Genomic DNA, 15,802 nt, shown 5'->3' with positions numbered 1-15,802 from the left:
ATAAAAGCATGCGTGAGTACAAGTTTTTTCCCCTTCTGAGAGATCAAAAACATGCATTTCCAGGTCAAACACATCTCTGCCTCTATTACAATCTGAGGGATGACCAATCCCTCCAATTCTTCATTGTCTAGATTTAGGGAGTTTTCTTGTAACAAAGTGGAAGAAACTCCCAGTCCACACCCAGACCAACTCATCCTAATCTGTTTCAAGCAGATTAGGCTTCAAACAACAGGGCATAACTTCAGCACACAGGAAGAAGCTCTAGGCTGGTCCACCTACACTGGAAAGAATGGGATGGCCATCCCTCCTCCCCCCACTTATGGGCAGAAATGCCAGAACTCCATACGTTACAAGTCAATCTCTTTCCCACTTTCAGGATCCCAAAAGCAACTCAGTTGCCACCGGAACCTATAGAAGCAATAGCAGAAGCAAACATCCCCTGTAATTCAGATCCTAGGTTGGTTACAGCTGCCTGCAACTCTGACATGGGCTCAAATCCTAACCAACTTTCCAGCACTGACACAGCTGTGCCAATGGGGCATGTGCTGCATCCTGCAGTCGGGTGCAAGTCAAGAAGGATTCCTCAAGGTAAGAGAATGTTTGTTCCCTTACCTCAGAGCTGCATTGCCCTTACCTCAATGAAAGTTGATTAGGACTGCATCCTCAGTCTGTCATTTTAATTCCTTCTATGATGTATCTTAGCCATAAGAACAGCCCCATTGGATCAGGCTATAAGCCCATCTAGTCCAGCTTCCTGTATCTCACAGCGGCCCACCAAATGCCCCAGGGAGCACACCAGATAACAAGACACCTCATTCTGGTGTCCTCCCTTGCATCTGGCATTCTGACATAACCCATTTCTAAAATCAGGAGGTTGCACATACACATCATGGCTTGTAACCCGTAATGGAATTTTCCTCCAGAAACTTGTCCAATCCCCTTTTAAAGGCGTCCAGGCCAGATGCCATCACCACATCCTGTGGCAAGGAGTTCCACAGACCAAACACACGCTGAGTAAAGAAATGTTTTCTTTTGTCTGTTCTAACTCACCCAACACTCAATTTTAGTGGATGTCCCCTGGTTCTGGTGTTATGTGAGAGTGTAAAGAGCATCTCTCTATCCACTCTGTGGATAGAACCTTGCTGTCCACAGAGCAAGGCTATCTAGCCTTGCTGACCTCTCCTTAGCACTGGGAGTTTCTGCAGTGCAGCCTGATTTGAGAAAAGGCTTATAATACCTATTCAGTCTTTTGCTTTCTCAACCCCAAAATTTGAGAGTGAGCCTGAGCGTCCGCGGCTTGAAGAACCTAGAACCAAACATTCTTATTGCCACCTTTGCTATATATATTTGGCAGAACCACCCAATGTCCTCCAAGCAAATGAGCTCTGTATCAATTTTTCTTCAGAAGAGTAAAACAAAAGACTCCTTCTTTCCATCCTTCCATCTGAATTCATTAGGCCACTTGAACTATTATATGATTTTAGCCCATCAGAAAACTTCAAGACATTAAAAATACAAAAGAGAAAAAAAATAGTCCAAAACTGGTCAATGGAATAGTCTTTACAGCTCTCCATTTCAAAGTCACTGGCTGCTGTGAAGTAATCTACACATTACACAGAGCAAGGTTGTAAACCAAGATGGTAGACTTCTGAATGGTTCCATTTTGAACTACAGGTGGAGAAGCATATTTTTGATTCCCCACCCCAATGCAAAAAATTCACTTGTACGTAATAAATGAGAACATTGGTAGAAAGGGTTAAGCAGGGCTTTGTTATTTATTTCTGTCAGGGGCTTGCCACCGGGCCATCCCCTGTCTTACCTGGCAGGGCAGTGGGGACGGAGGATGGGCAAGGGAAGCCCCCAGACAGCAGCAGGCAGACCCCGCCAGTCGCCCCTGCAAACGACCCGGACAGGCAGGGAGGCGAGGGCGGGGGAAGGAGCAACCCCCAGCACAGTGGCTCTCCCCACAATGGTGGTGGAGCAGCAGGGGTGGCTCCGCCAGCGGCAGCTCCATGCCCCACCCGCAGTGGCATGGGCGGAGCAGCCCCACCCGCAGCCATGCTGCCCCCGAATGGCGGCGACCCATGGGGAAGCGCCTCTCCCCACAGCCGAGGCGAAGCTGTCAGAGCGGCTTCACCAGCAGCTGCAGCACACCCCACCCGCGGCAGCCCAGGGAGTGGGGAGGGAGGCCTTGGGGCCAGGCCCAGCAAAGGAGGGTGAGCGGTGGAGCACCCCAGAGGGACAAGGAAGCCCCTGGGGAGGGTGCCTCTGTCCACGGCCGCCGCCAAGGCTCTTCGCCCAGCGGCTGGAAGCAGCAGGAAGCAGGACGGCAGAGAGCAAGGAGGGGGAGGAGCAAGAGGCAGGCAAGGGTGTGATGCCGCTGGGATGGCTCACAAGCCCCCACCGGCACCTACAGCAGGGCGGGGGCGACCCTAGGACCAGCTGGGCTGCCTGGCCAGGTGCAGCTGCCCTGAGAAGGCAGTGGGGCCAGGAGCTTCATAAAGGCAGGGGAGGCCAATGAGGAGGAGGAAGCCTGCCTGGAGAGGCTGGTAGCTGGGAGGCTGCACACCGGTAAATGGGAAGCTACCTCTGCAGCCAAAGAAGGGGACCAGGGTGAGTCTGAATGCCCCCTTTGGACCTGAGGCCACTCAGCCTCACCCCAAGGACCTGTCACAGGGTGAGTCTGAGGCCCTCTGCCTGGAAGCTGCTCCACCCTAACAGTCCTGACAATTTCCTAAATCTATATCCCACTTTTCTCCCCGAGAAGCACTCAAAGCAGCTTACAAACATAAAAACTACATTTAAAACAGTAAAGGTGCAGTCCTAAAGCGCCCTTGGGCCACAGCCCAGGAGAGTTGCAAACATGCCATAAAGCATGCTTGCGCCTCCTCAGGAGCAAGCTGTGCCAGTGCACGGAGGTGTGCTGGAACATGAAGGCCACATCCAGCCTCCATGCCGGCTTGCTCCAGGTAGGTTCCATCAGCTGAGTTCAGCCGATTCAGGGGACTGGGGAGGGTGGGGAGGAAGCGGGAGGGAGGCGTTCCAGGGTGGGGGAGGGCAGGCACAAGGCGGTTCTGGGAGCAGGCGGGTGGGGAGCAGGAGGCGGGGCTGGAACGCATCTGTTATGCCAGATCCCAACTCTGTTCCCTGAACAGCATGGAGCAGCTACAAGCCGCTCCACTCTCCTCAGACTTATGTCACCTCTGGAGGTGGTGCAAGTCTGAGGAGACCATTGGGGCTGCAGTGGCTTACCCGGGATAAGGGGAAGAGTTTTCCTTTGCCTCCAGCTAAGCCACTTTGGGCACCTATCTTGAGCTGGATACAGCGCAGGCCTCCTGGTCTGCCTGTTCCAGCGCAAGATAGGATTGTGCTGCATGTTATATGTAAACATTAAAATAGCCTTAAACAATTAACCCATTTTTGCCCGACCCACACGTGTATACATTTGATCCCTGCTGAGTATATGCAACATTGGGCAGAAATGACTTAAAACAAGCTTAAAATTATAAGACCAGCAACATTAAGAAAGGGCAGAGTTTATAAAAACTAAAACCAGCATGGTAGTAAAGACCCAGATAGAAAACCATACTCTCAGAAAGTTAATCTAAAAAAAAAATGTCTTTAGGCCCTGCCAGAAAGCCTCTAAGGCGGGAGCAGTTCATACACCAAGAGGCAGTGGGGAGTTCCATAAGTTTGGTGCCACTACTGATAAGGCCCTATTTCTAGCCGCTCCTCCTCCCATCTCAATAGGTGTGATGTTACACATCTTCACACACATGGGTGAGGCTAACCAGCATGCTCTTCCCTCCACTGCACCCTTGCATATAAGATCACATGGGGAAAGGTGTCTAAAGCAAACAAAGACTGAGTTTTGGGGAGGCCAGGCCTCAACATGCTCTTTGCGACGACTCAGAACTATGCCAGTAACTGAGCTGGTCCAGATCCAAGGAGACCCATAGTGGCTGCTATGGGGCTCAATGTGAGGTAAGGGAACAAATGTTCCGTGCCTTTGAGGAGACCTCCAATTTCCTCCCTGGCCCTGCAGGATTCAGCGGCAGCAGTTTTGGCTCCTCTGTACTCTGGCACAGGCAGCCTCAGTTCAATTGGGCTGCCCCTTTTCTAAGCTGCAGCAGGAAGGCTGGCCCTTGAGTAAGCTCAGGAAAAGAGAAGATGAGTGGCAGTTGGGCCACATGGGCAAGGCTGACCGAAAGGTTTTTGCTCCGCATCTGTCCTACAAAGGCAAGTTATAAATCTTTTCATTTGCCAGTAGTGAAAGCAGAACCATTTTCCCAGAAGAGGCAGGGGGGGGGGAGGGTTTTGTTTAGCCTCATGTATCACGTCACATTTAAGCACCCTGTTGGTTTTTAAACTGTGGCTTAACAGACTCATTAAGCTTCATCCCTCCCCTTTCATTCACAGCATCCGCTTCCCTCAGAAAGAAAAGAGTAAAGCCTGCAGGACCTAATTGCACCTTGCAGTCCTGCACATGGAGTGTTCCAACATGTGCTATTATTGCTCCAATGCATAGCATTTTCCTTCGGGAGCGCAGTGGGACACGGCAAGATGAATCACTCTTGTGGAAGTTAAACTGATTAGGTTTGAAAACACTAAGTCACCTTGCAGCCTCCCCCAACAGTCTGCCAAACTGTGATTGAAAACCTGCAAGTGGCCCCCTGCATATGTTTAAGAAAAAAAATTAATTTGCTGTTGCCTCTCTTAGCACATTGAAAAAACAAAACAAAACCCTGAACAATATAAAGTATGCTGCAAGTAGCGAAATAGAGAGGAAAGATACTGATATAGCATTGGAAAACACTATTCTTTTATCAACACTGTAAAAGTGACATGATTTCTAATACAGATATGGGTCTTGTGCGTTTTCCCCCCCTATCACAATCAGTCAATTTTTGTTACATAAAGCATCACCATCTTCAATCACTATCAGTGAAAGCTTAGTTCTGGTTTTTTAATACTAAAACCTGTTGCCACATTATATGCTTATTCATGAAGGTCTACTGGGATATGTGTAGCTTTCAATAAAGGAATTCAGGTGGACTTTAAAAAAAAAACCCAGTACATGTGATTATAAACAGATGTGGGGATTGCTGCACATTGGGTACAGAATATTCATTTCCTCCTGCGTATATTGACAGGAACACACATAAACATTGGCGTAGCCATCCCCAAATGACAAATATAGATGGTGACCCAAGTTCATTTATGGGGTATGAGCCTGCAAATACCGTAGATCATTGTTTCTCAAACTGTGGGTCAGAACCCACTAGGTGGGCCGCAAGCCAGTTTCAGGTGGGTCCCCATTCATCAGTGGCGTCGCTAGGGGGCTGCGGGGGGTGTGGGCTGCACCGGGTGACGTGCACTGGGGGGGGTGATGCGCACTGAGGGGTGACGTGCTAAAATTGCGGTGGTTAGGAGTAACCCCATCATATTACATACCATTGGATGTGGAATTTTGAGCGGAATGCAATGTAAAACACCAGAGTGAAATATCTCCTTTCTATCAAAAGGTATGGCCAAAAAACAGGAGAACAAAAAATGCATGGATCCCTATGGAAAGTGAGCCGTATTGCGTGTTTACTCGCGAGAAGGCGAACTTGCCTTAGTCCGTTGGAAAGGGCAGGCTGAAAGGAATCCAACAACACCAGAATGGTCTTGATCCAATGACTGCAGCCCCCCAAAACACCTGAGAAGGAAGTCCCTGCCTCCAAGCAGACAAATGTATTGAGGCCTATGGAAAGCAAAACTAAGCCTCACAGTTGCGTTTACTCTCAAGTAAGCAAACATGCTTTGGCTCGTGTGGAAGATCAGGTGAAGGAGAGTGCAAGTCTACCAGAATGGTCCTGATCCTATGCACCTGCAGCTGAACAAGAGATCCAGAAGGCAGCTTCCCCCTCCCCACTAAAAAGGATCAAAACAGAGGTTACAGCGAATACAGTGAACCTTTTTGAGACTTGCAAAGCCAGGTGGATCCTGATATGATCTGGTTTAAACAGAAGTTCTTAAACTGAACTGGGCACTGGGTAGGGCTGAAAACCTTACTGGTTTTAGAGGCAGGGGTGTTATTGCAGGCAGGCTACAGAGGAAATTCACTTGGTGGAACAGGGCTGGCTTCTGCTTATTTAATTATTTGTTTTACTTTAATTATTTATACTTATTTATTTTAATTTGCCTAATAATGTCACTTCCACCATGAGATAACTTCTGGTGGGTCTTGGACAGACTGTCATTCTAAAAAGTGGCTCCCAGTGCTAAAAGTTTGAGAACTGCTGCAATAAGGTGTTAGTAAGTTGGCACCCGGGGGGGGGGGGTGACACCACTAGCAACCAAAATCACGAAAATCACGGTTTGGAGGAATAATGCCATCATGTTATATATCAATCAAGGCATAATTTCATGCAGAATGTGTCCTATCTTTGTTCTATCAAAAGGTATAGCCAAATATCAGTGGGGGCGGAGTGATGGTACATCACTATGCCCACCACCTGGGGTTTTGCCCCGCCCACTGCATGGTGGGTTGACGCGCTGGCATCCCACACCAGGTGACGCGAACCCTAGTGAAGCCATTGCCATTCATTTCAATATTTTATTTTTAATATATTAGACTTGATGCTACCATGATATGCGACTGCATTTGGGGAAATGCTACAGACCTGTACTTATAACAACTACTATGTATATTCTTTCAACAATGATAGTAAATGGGACTTACTCCTGGAGAAGTGTGGGTAGGACTTAGGATTGTTAAAAATTTTCCTGCTTGATGGTGTGTCACTTCCGGTCACAACATCACTTCTGGTGGGTACTGACAGATTCTTATGTGTACTCGACTTATAGGCGAGTATCTGCGGTGGCCGGCATGTCTATGTTAAACACGAACTCAAGGCGGTCAACAAGCAACCAATTTAATGCATGAAACAAAATGAGGTAACTACAGTAAATGCAGAAATGCTAAAAAAAACTCCATGTCTTCAACAAAGGTTGATTGCATGAGGATAGTAGCCTAATGAATAAACAATTCAAACTCTGGAAAATCTTCCTTTAAGCCATTTCTGCCCAACACTGCACATTCGCAACAAGGATCAAATGTGTACACCTATTGGCTGGGTAGAAATGGGTTAAAGCAGTCATTCTAAGACATACTTAGTAAACTTGGGGTCCAATCCTTTTCAACTTTCTGGTGCTTATGCAAATATGCCAATAGGGTGTGGGCCGCATGCTGTGGTGGGAGAGGTTACAGAGGCCTGCACAAGGTAACATTTGTCCCTTAGCTCAGGACTGCGTTGTGGGTGCATTGGCGCTGGAAAGTTGGATAGGATTGGGCCCGAGTGTTATCCCAGCATGAGGTTTCTCTTAAAAGTGCTGCTACTAGCCAGATGATTAGCATTCAGATTGAAAGTCAAGAATTTCCCTGGACAAGTGAGTGACAGTGGGCATGCTTGTCTTAGCACTACATGAGAGGGTAAAATACCATGGGCATGGGCCCCTGGAAAACTTTTAAAAAATGGTTGGAGTGTCTTTACAAAAAAAAAAAAAAACCACTGAGATTTATCATTAAAAGGATCAAGAATGTATTAAAAGCATTTAAAAAATGTCTCTTCTCTCTTCCCTCCCTTCCTTTATTTGCTCTTCATCTTACCTTGTGTCATTATTTTAGAATTCCATGTTAAGGAGTTGGATAAACAGAGAATGCAATCTGTGTGCTGCAGCAAAGTGGCTACTGGGATGGGGGTGTATTGTTTGGAAATAAAATAAGAAAACACTGTAATAATTTTTTTACCAAACAAAATAGGTTCTACACGCAAGCATGCTGTGGCCTTTAAAAAGGCAACCTTTAGGTGTCAACCAACTGAGAAGTTTCAGAGTCTTGTGAAAACACAGAAAAGATGTTACTGCTCAGAAGAAGAGATATTGCTCAGTAGCTATTAAAGTGAATATGGGCCATCATATCATCCCCTAAAAAGGCAAGAAAAACAAAAGCAATTTCCCCTGTTTACTTCTTATTTGCACCTAGTTTTCCTCCAGGGAGCACAAGAAGGACTGTAACACATTAATTTCCAATGCAAACCCCATCCTTCAAGTTAATTATTGTAATGTTTCCCACATGGAAATCCCCAAATGCTTTGATTATGGTCTTTGAGCAGATCATATTAGTATTATTGCCTCAATTAAAAACATTCATAGACTTGAATTATTAGGCCAGAGCACAGTCGTAGAAAAGTTTGTGACTTACTGCCTGATGGATTCCAGTTTTCACTTGCTCACTTAGCATGCCTTCAAAAACAAAGGAATCTCCAAATTTTTCTGCCTGAGGAAGGGGCAAAAAAAAAAAAAAAACCAACCATAAGTCATTTGGTTTTGTATGCTTGCTGCTGATGTTTTTTTACCTTCCTTCCCATATCACCAGAAGAAAGCAAAAGACAATTAAGCGCATAGGCTTTCCCAACAGCTCAGTCCTAACTAACCAATTCCCCTCCCACTGATGCAGCCACCACACAAATGGAGCATGTGCTGCATCCTGCTAATGGGGACAGTCCCAGGGGCATCCCTGAGGTAAGGGAACTTTCATTCTCTTACCACAGGCCAAGTCTCCAATACTGTTCTGGGACTCCTGCACCAGCCATTTAGGGAGAATGGCTGCTCCGTGGTAGTAAAGCCCAGTAAGGGCTTTGGGCTGTTAATCCTTTCTAATCACAATCTGAAGTTTGTTGTTCAAGCAAAAATACTCCATAGCCAGACACACAGGGGATGAAAGAGAGAGAGAAAGATTACTTTGATCAAGGATATAATAATTCCTAAACAGATTATTGAGACAAAAGGCACATTCCAGTCAGAAATATGGGTTGTACCTGCTAGAATTCTTGTAAACATTTCCACTTCACACCTCTTATTATAGGGAATATTCTTTGAAGGAGTGAGTTTACTTACCCCTTGTGGCACTGGTCTTGGGCAGAAGGGTGCAAGGGAGCCCCACAGATACGTCCACAGAGTTTCCCAAGGTTCAGAATGACTAAAAATTATCTGAACCCACTCTCAGTTTCACAATAGAAAACTGGAAGTGAGTTCTGATCACAATTTTTAGTCATTTAAAGTCTTGGGGAGTCCTGCAGAGGTGGCCATGGGGCTCCCCACACGCCCCCAGAGACCAGTGCTGCAATGGGTAATTTTTAAAAAAAAAAACCAGCAGCAGCGCAATCCTAGGAACTGTGTTGCTGGAATACCCCCACCCCACCCCTTAAGGGGGCTGAGACTAGTGCTTCCCAGGCTGATGGGTCATGACCACCAGTTTGGGAACCACTGTATTATAGAAAAACATGCCAGACATTTTGCCACACATGTTCAAAGCTAACAAGAACAGTATGAACTGCAGAGGAAAGATATTTCTCCAAAAACAGAATAACAAATAAGCAGGCTAAGAAGTAGTTTTTAGCATTGCATACACACAGCCAAAAGAGGAAGTTACAGAGAAGGGATGGCCATGAGGCAAGAAGTGATGAGAATCCCTCACAGGTTGCTAGAAAATACCAGCCTTTAGACTGATCTGCAGTTTCTCTAGCTGGCTGAAACTGACTGCTTTATAACTCCCACACAAACTTGTAAGAACATTTGTTAAAAAGCATGCAAACTTCTCACTTAAAGATTTATTTGGTTTTTTTGCACTTCCGCGAAATCTCCATCTTCATTACATTGTACTGATGTGATTTGTGACAGGAAAACTACACTTGGATAACACAAGACACACAGGAAATTTTGCAGTCTCTTGTCTACGCCCAGAAAACACAGACCATTTCTACAGATAAGCTACTTACAGCACAATCCTATCCAGTGGAAATCTATCCAGTGGAATTAAGTTCCACTGTGTTCAGCAGGACTTTCTATCAGGTTAGTGTGCATAGGATTGCAGCTTTAGTGATTTGCGCTTCAACCAATGGAACTCACTACCATTCTCTGTCTCAACCCATGGCCCTGATTGCTGGGATGAAACTTAAATCATTTAAAGAGTATCCTTTTTTGAAAAGCCAGCATCACGGAGCCAAGATCTAGTACATATCACTGTACTAGATAGTATTGACAGCCACTGATGTTTAACACATTGATTTCAGTTTTCTGCAGCTCAGATACACTCTTGATTACTGGCAGGATTCCATGCTCTATGTATCCTCAAAATAGTATAAAAACATGAGGACTGTCTCCTACTGCAGAATTCAACATCTTAGAACTTCAGTTCTTCCTCCTAACTTCACAAAATATGTGGGTAGTGCCTGATAAATTCTCAGGAGACTGAATGGACCAGTGATTCACATAGCTCCCGCCCACCCTCCTACAGAGCTAGCAAAAACAGAAGGTTATGCACATTTACATAATTTGTACAAGTCACAGTTTGGCTTGTCTTGGTGCAGAATTTATCCTATGCACTCTGGAACATACTTTCCCAAAACGTGTAAAAAAAAAAAGCAGAAGCCACTGCTTATTTAGGAGGTCCTTTATCTATTTCCAATAGCTTAGCTTGTTTATTTATTATGGAAATCTGGGTTATGTTCCTTTCCTTTGGAGAAGGAGTATCAGGCCCAGCTGGGGGACTGGCTGGCTGAGGGGAGGAGTCTGCAAGTTTGTCCACCTGCTTGCCTGATTGCTTTCCTCCTCCCTTCCCTGGCAGGTATTTACATCACTGCTGGGCTTGCCAGAGGCGCGAGCCGAAGGGCTCTTGGCCTGTGGCCCTTAGCGTGGGGCTCGTGCCCGGAAGATCTGCTGCCATCTTGAACAGTGGTCCAATCAACAGTCTTCGGAGATTCTCCCCTTTTGTTTGAGGTTGGGGAGAGTGGAGCAATAGTTATTTTAACAGCCAAGGATCTGCCTGCAGGCCAGTATCAGAAGGTGGGCCTTGGCACATGTCTGTTCTCTCGGGAGGGAGCTCAGGGGAAGAGAAAGGGTGCCACTATCAAGAGTGTGACGGGCCAGGGGAGATATGGTGGTGGGGACAGGCCGTTACAGGAGAAGGAGAGTTCATCGTAGGCAGATCATCTCCCCTTCTGGTCCTTCCCCCAATTCTTGGATACTTGGTGGTCCTGGCGGTGAGTCCCTGGATCTGAAGCTGCTGCTTTTGAATGCCAGGTTGGTGAATAACAAGACCTGTATCATCCGGGATGTGATCCTGGATGAGAAAGCCGACCTGGTATGCATTACGGAGACCTGGTTGGACGGGGAGGGAGGCGTTAGTCTCTCTGAACTGTGTCCACCAGGTTTCCAGGTGTTGCAGCAGCCAAGATTGCAGGGACGGGGAGGGGGAGTTGCAATGGTCTATCGTGAGTCCATCTCCCTTACCAGATGCCTTGTCCAGCAGTCTCCTGGGTTCGAGTGCTTGCATGTTGTGTTGAGAGGGCCGGACAGGATTGGGATTCTGTTGATGTACCGCCCGCCCTGCTGCCCAACAGTCTCCCTGCCTGAGCTGACTGGGGTGATCTCGGGGGTGGCATTGAAGGCCCCCCGCCTGTTAGTGCTGGGGGACTTCAATGTTCATGCCGAGGCCCCTGTGGCAGGTGCAGCTCAGGATTTCATGGCTGCCATGACAACCATGGGCCTGTCCCAGAAGATCTGGGCCCCGACACATACAGCAGGACACGTGCTGGACCTGGTGTTTACAGCTGGGCATGGGGGCAATGATCTGGAGGTAGATGAGATCAACATCACTCCGTTGTCATGGACAGATCACTTCCTGGTAGGGTTTAGGCTTGTTGCAACTTCCTACCTCCGCAGAGGCGGGGGACCGTTTTCTATGGTCCGCCCCCAGAGGCTAATGGATCCTGAAGGCTTCCTGAGGGCCCTGGGGGACTTTCCCACTGCCAAGACTGGTGCCTCAACTGTGACCCTGGTCAACCTCTGGAACAGGGAAATGTCCAGGGCTGTGGATGAGATTGCTCCGGAGCAATCTCTGCCACGCCGCAGACTCGGAGTGGCTCCTTGGTTTACTGAGGAGCTGCGAATGATGAAGCGGCAGGGCAGGCGTCTAGAGCTACGGTGGCAGAAAACTCGTGATGAATCCAATCGGACACGGAGTAGAGCCCATTATAGAGCCTACTCCGTGGCGGTGGTAGCAACGAAGAGATGGTTCTTCTCTGCTACCATTGCGTCTGCTGATAGCCGTCTGGCAGAGCTGTTCCATGTGGTGTGGGGCCTCCTTCATCAGGCCCCTTCGGTAGTCCAGGAGGAATACACGGTCAGCCGCTGTGACGTGTTTGCCCAACACTTTGCAGATAAAATCGATCGTATTCGTCGCAACTTGGATGCCACATTGACAATGTCTGATGATGTCCCCTTGGCAACTGCTTGTCCAGTATTGTGGGATTCTTTTCAGCTTGTGCAGCCTGAGGATGTGGACAGACTCCTTTGGAGTGTGAGGCCGTCTGCCTGCCTGTTTGACCCTTGCCCAGCTTGGCTGATTAGAGCGGCCCGGGGGGGACTGGCTGAGTGGACGGGGAGGGTGGTCAACTCTTCTTTGATGGAGGGGACGTTGCCGCTCGCCTTGAAGCGGGCGGTGGTTCGCCCCCTCCTGAAGAAGCCCTCCCTGGATTCCACTGTGTTGAATAACTATCAACATCCCGTTTCTGGGCAAGGTAATTGAGAGGGTGGTGGCGGCCCAACTCCAGAGGGTCTTGGATGAAGCGGATTATCTGGATCCTTTTCAATTTGGTTTCAGACCGGGCTTTGGGACTGAAACTGCCTTGGTCGCCTTGGTGGATGACCTACGCCGGGGACTGGACAGGGGGAGTGCGCCCTGTTGGTCCTGCTGGACCTCTCAGCGGCTTTCGATACCATCGACCATGGTATCCTTCTGGGTCGATTGGCCGAGTTGGGAGTTGGATTACTGTTTTGCAGTGGTTCCGCTCCTTCTTGGAGGGTCGGTCCCAGATGGTGGTGCTGGGGGATGCCTGTTCGACACCCTGGCCCTTGAGGTGCGGGGTGCCACAGGGTTCAATTCTGTCCCCCGTGCTATTTAATATCTACATGAAACCGCTGGGAGAGGTCATCCAGGGGTCTGGAGTGAGGTGTCATCAATATGCTGATGACACCCAGTTCTATCTCTCCTTTCCTCCAGACTCCAGGGTGGCGGCTGAGGGCCTGGAGCACTGTCTGGAAGCAGTGATGATCTGGATGGGGGCTAACAAGCTGAAATTAAATCCGGATAAGACAGAGGCTCTCCTGGTTCGGAAATCCTCGATGCAGGTGCTGGATTATCGGCTCTGAATGGGGTTGCACTCCCTCTGAAGGAGCAGGTTCGCAGTTTGGGGGTCCTCCTGGACTCGCAGCTGCTCCTGGATTCCCAGGTGGCGGCTGTGGCTAGGGGGGCCTTTGCTCAGCTTCGGCTGGTGCGCCAGCTGCAACCGTACTTGGATCGTGCAGACCTGGCCACGGTGATCCATGCCATGGTGACATCAAGGTTAGATTACTGTAACGCGCTCTATGTGGGGCTGCCCCTGAAGATGGTTCAGAAACTACAATTAGTACAGAATGCGGCGGCCCGTGTGGTCACCGGAGCCAGGTGGTTTGACTCTGTCAGTCCGCTTCTCCGGGGGCTACATTGGCTGCCCATTCGTTTCCGGGCCCAATTCAAGGTGCTGGTTTTGAAATTTAAAGCCCTATACTGCTCTGGGTCAGGATATCTTAGAGATCGCCTACTCCCATTCAATCCGGCTCGCCATCTCAGGTCATCAGAGAAGGCCTTTTTGCAAGTGCCACCACCCAAGGAGGTCCGGGGGGCGGCTGCAAGAAATAGGGCCTTCTCGGTAGTGGCACCAACATTATGGAACTCCCTTCCCCTTGATTTGAGAATGGCTCCCTCTCTTGAGAGTTTTCGACGAGGCCTGAAAACACTGTTGTTTAAACAAGCCTTCTGATTTCTGGCCTTCTTAACATTTTTATACATCTTTTAGTTTTTTACAGGCTTGATTCCTCGGTGACTTGCTCTTTTATTCTGTCTTTTAATCTGACTACTGTTTTTATGGCCTCTGTAATGTGTTTTTAAATGTTTTTATCTGCTATGTATTAATGTTTTTAAAATCTGTTTTTTTTAATATGTTGTTAGCCGCCCTGGGTCTCATTAGGGAGAAGAGCGGGATAAAAATAAAGTTTTATTATTATTATTATTATTATCATCATCAGACACTGTGACAAATGCAAATTGTTTTGAAGATATTTCCCTTTGTTTCTACCTCTGTGAGATAGCCAGTGGCATTCACAAACTTCTCAAACTCCACGTTGCTGACTTCATAGCGATCCATGTAGAAATGGCTGATGTGAACTTTCCTTGCAGGCCATTCTCCATCTTGCCCTATAGCTGGTTCATCAGTTCCCATCATAAACACTCCACCTGGAATTGAAGCCATCTGCAAATAAAAGGAAACAAGTTCAGCCATAGCTAGCATTTGCAGTTTCCTATGGTTTCTCCATTGATTCTAGAGACAAGCAAGCGGTGAAAGTTTCATGGCTAAAGCCTTCAAAGTAACCTCATCTACAACCATCATTTATAAATGGAGCACTGATGCTGAAGGACAGTGATTGGTACAAGATCTCCCTTTGGAAAAACATAACAGTGACAGTCTTTGTCTCCAGTGCTTGCAGTGTACATTAGACAGACAAAACATACACTATAGGACCATCAGCAAGCAAGGATTGCATAAAGAAGATTCAACTGATAAAAAAGGGAACAGATTCATAAAACATGTGCTTCAAGAAAGGTTGAAACGGATTAAAGAGCAAATAGGAGTACTTTGATCATGAGATGGCCCTTTGAAAAAAGATAAAATAAAATAACAGCATAGCAGACGCTATCGGCAGGTACGTGAAATTAGACAGAATTTGGTCCAGGTGACACATTCAATAAATGCCCGAATATGGCAAAGAATAACTTTGCTTCCACACATTATGACATAATGTATGAATAGTCCTGTATTCACACAATACACTTGACATGAGGCCATCATCATCATCTCAGGGTGGGATGCGGATGCATCAAGGGCAGTTATTGGTGGCAGTGGCTCTGCTGAAATCCCAGCCCCCTTCCTGGCCTTGATCCACATCTTTTGTTTGTGTGGGTAAAGCAAAGCAGGAAGGAGAGTGAACGTGGAGGAGAGCAGGAGGCAGCAGTAACTAGAAAAGCCTTTCCATTGCTGCAGGGACAACTGTAGGGCAAGTCACCCATTTCTGCATGCAGCAGCCATTTCTGGTGGCAATGGCACTCAAAGTGATATGCACAGAGGTGGTACTTGGAAAACAAAGGGCAGAAGATTAAAAACTCCTGCCTTAGTACCTTTCTGTGAAATGCACAAAAGAGACATACGGTAAGTGCATTAAAAACTAAGCCTATGAGTCGCCTCTGGAGAACCACCTCAAGAAAACAAACAAATGTACCCTGTACTATTTCCAAATTTTAAGAACCAGCATGTAGGATCACATGAGAAGTCCATCTAGTCCCACATTCTGTTTTCATTTGTTACCTGCCTCTAGAAAGCATATAAGAAGGGTATGTTATCATGACTAATTTTTATCTTGAAAAGTTGGAAGAAACAATGGTTCAGGGTCAACATTTAGATTTTCTATGCACACTGCTTATAAAAGGATTTCGGATTAAGGTTCCAGGCAACTTCTCCAGAAAGGTCATCTTCCCCAGATATGAAAGTCCAGACGAGTCCTAAACTTTCAGTCCATGGATATACTGAGAACATTTCTGATAGATATTGTTGCACCACACAGGCTAGCAGAAAGACATGTTTAGCTTATCACAGTAGCCCAT

At 47.3% G+C, this 15,802-nt stretch overlaps 1 protein-coding gene across 1 annotated transcript in view; it reads right to left on the bottom strand.

Annotated features, from left to right (window-relative positions):
* Window positions 1–15,802, bottom strand: part of SUMF1 (sulfatase modifying factor 1) — an 83,052-nt gene that overhangs the window by 55,666 nt on the left and 11,584 nt on the right. The window contains exons 2-3 of the mRNA XM_066614923.1: window positions 14,223–14,396; window positions 8,249–8,323 (exon numbers count right to left, since the gene is read on the bottom strand). Coding sequence (XP_066471020.1) covers window positions 8,249–8,323; window positions 14,223–14,396 — 249 coding nt within the window. The remainder of the gene's footprint in view (window positions 1–8,248; window positions 8,324–14,222; window positions 14,397–15,802) is intronic.

Source organism: Tiliqua scincoides, chromosome 2 (assembly GCF_035046505.1).
Source record: "Tiliqua scincoides isolate rTilSci1 chromosome 2, rTilSci1.hap2, whole genome shotgun sequence".
Classification (NCBI taxonomy): domain Eukaryota; kingdom Metazoa; phylum Chordata; class Lepidosauria; order Squamata; family Scincidae; genus Tiliqua; species Tiliqua scincoides.
Note: the sequence above shows the minus strand (reverse complement) of the source record. Positions and strands in the feature narration are given on the sequence as shown.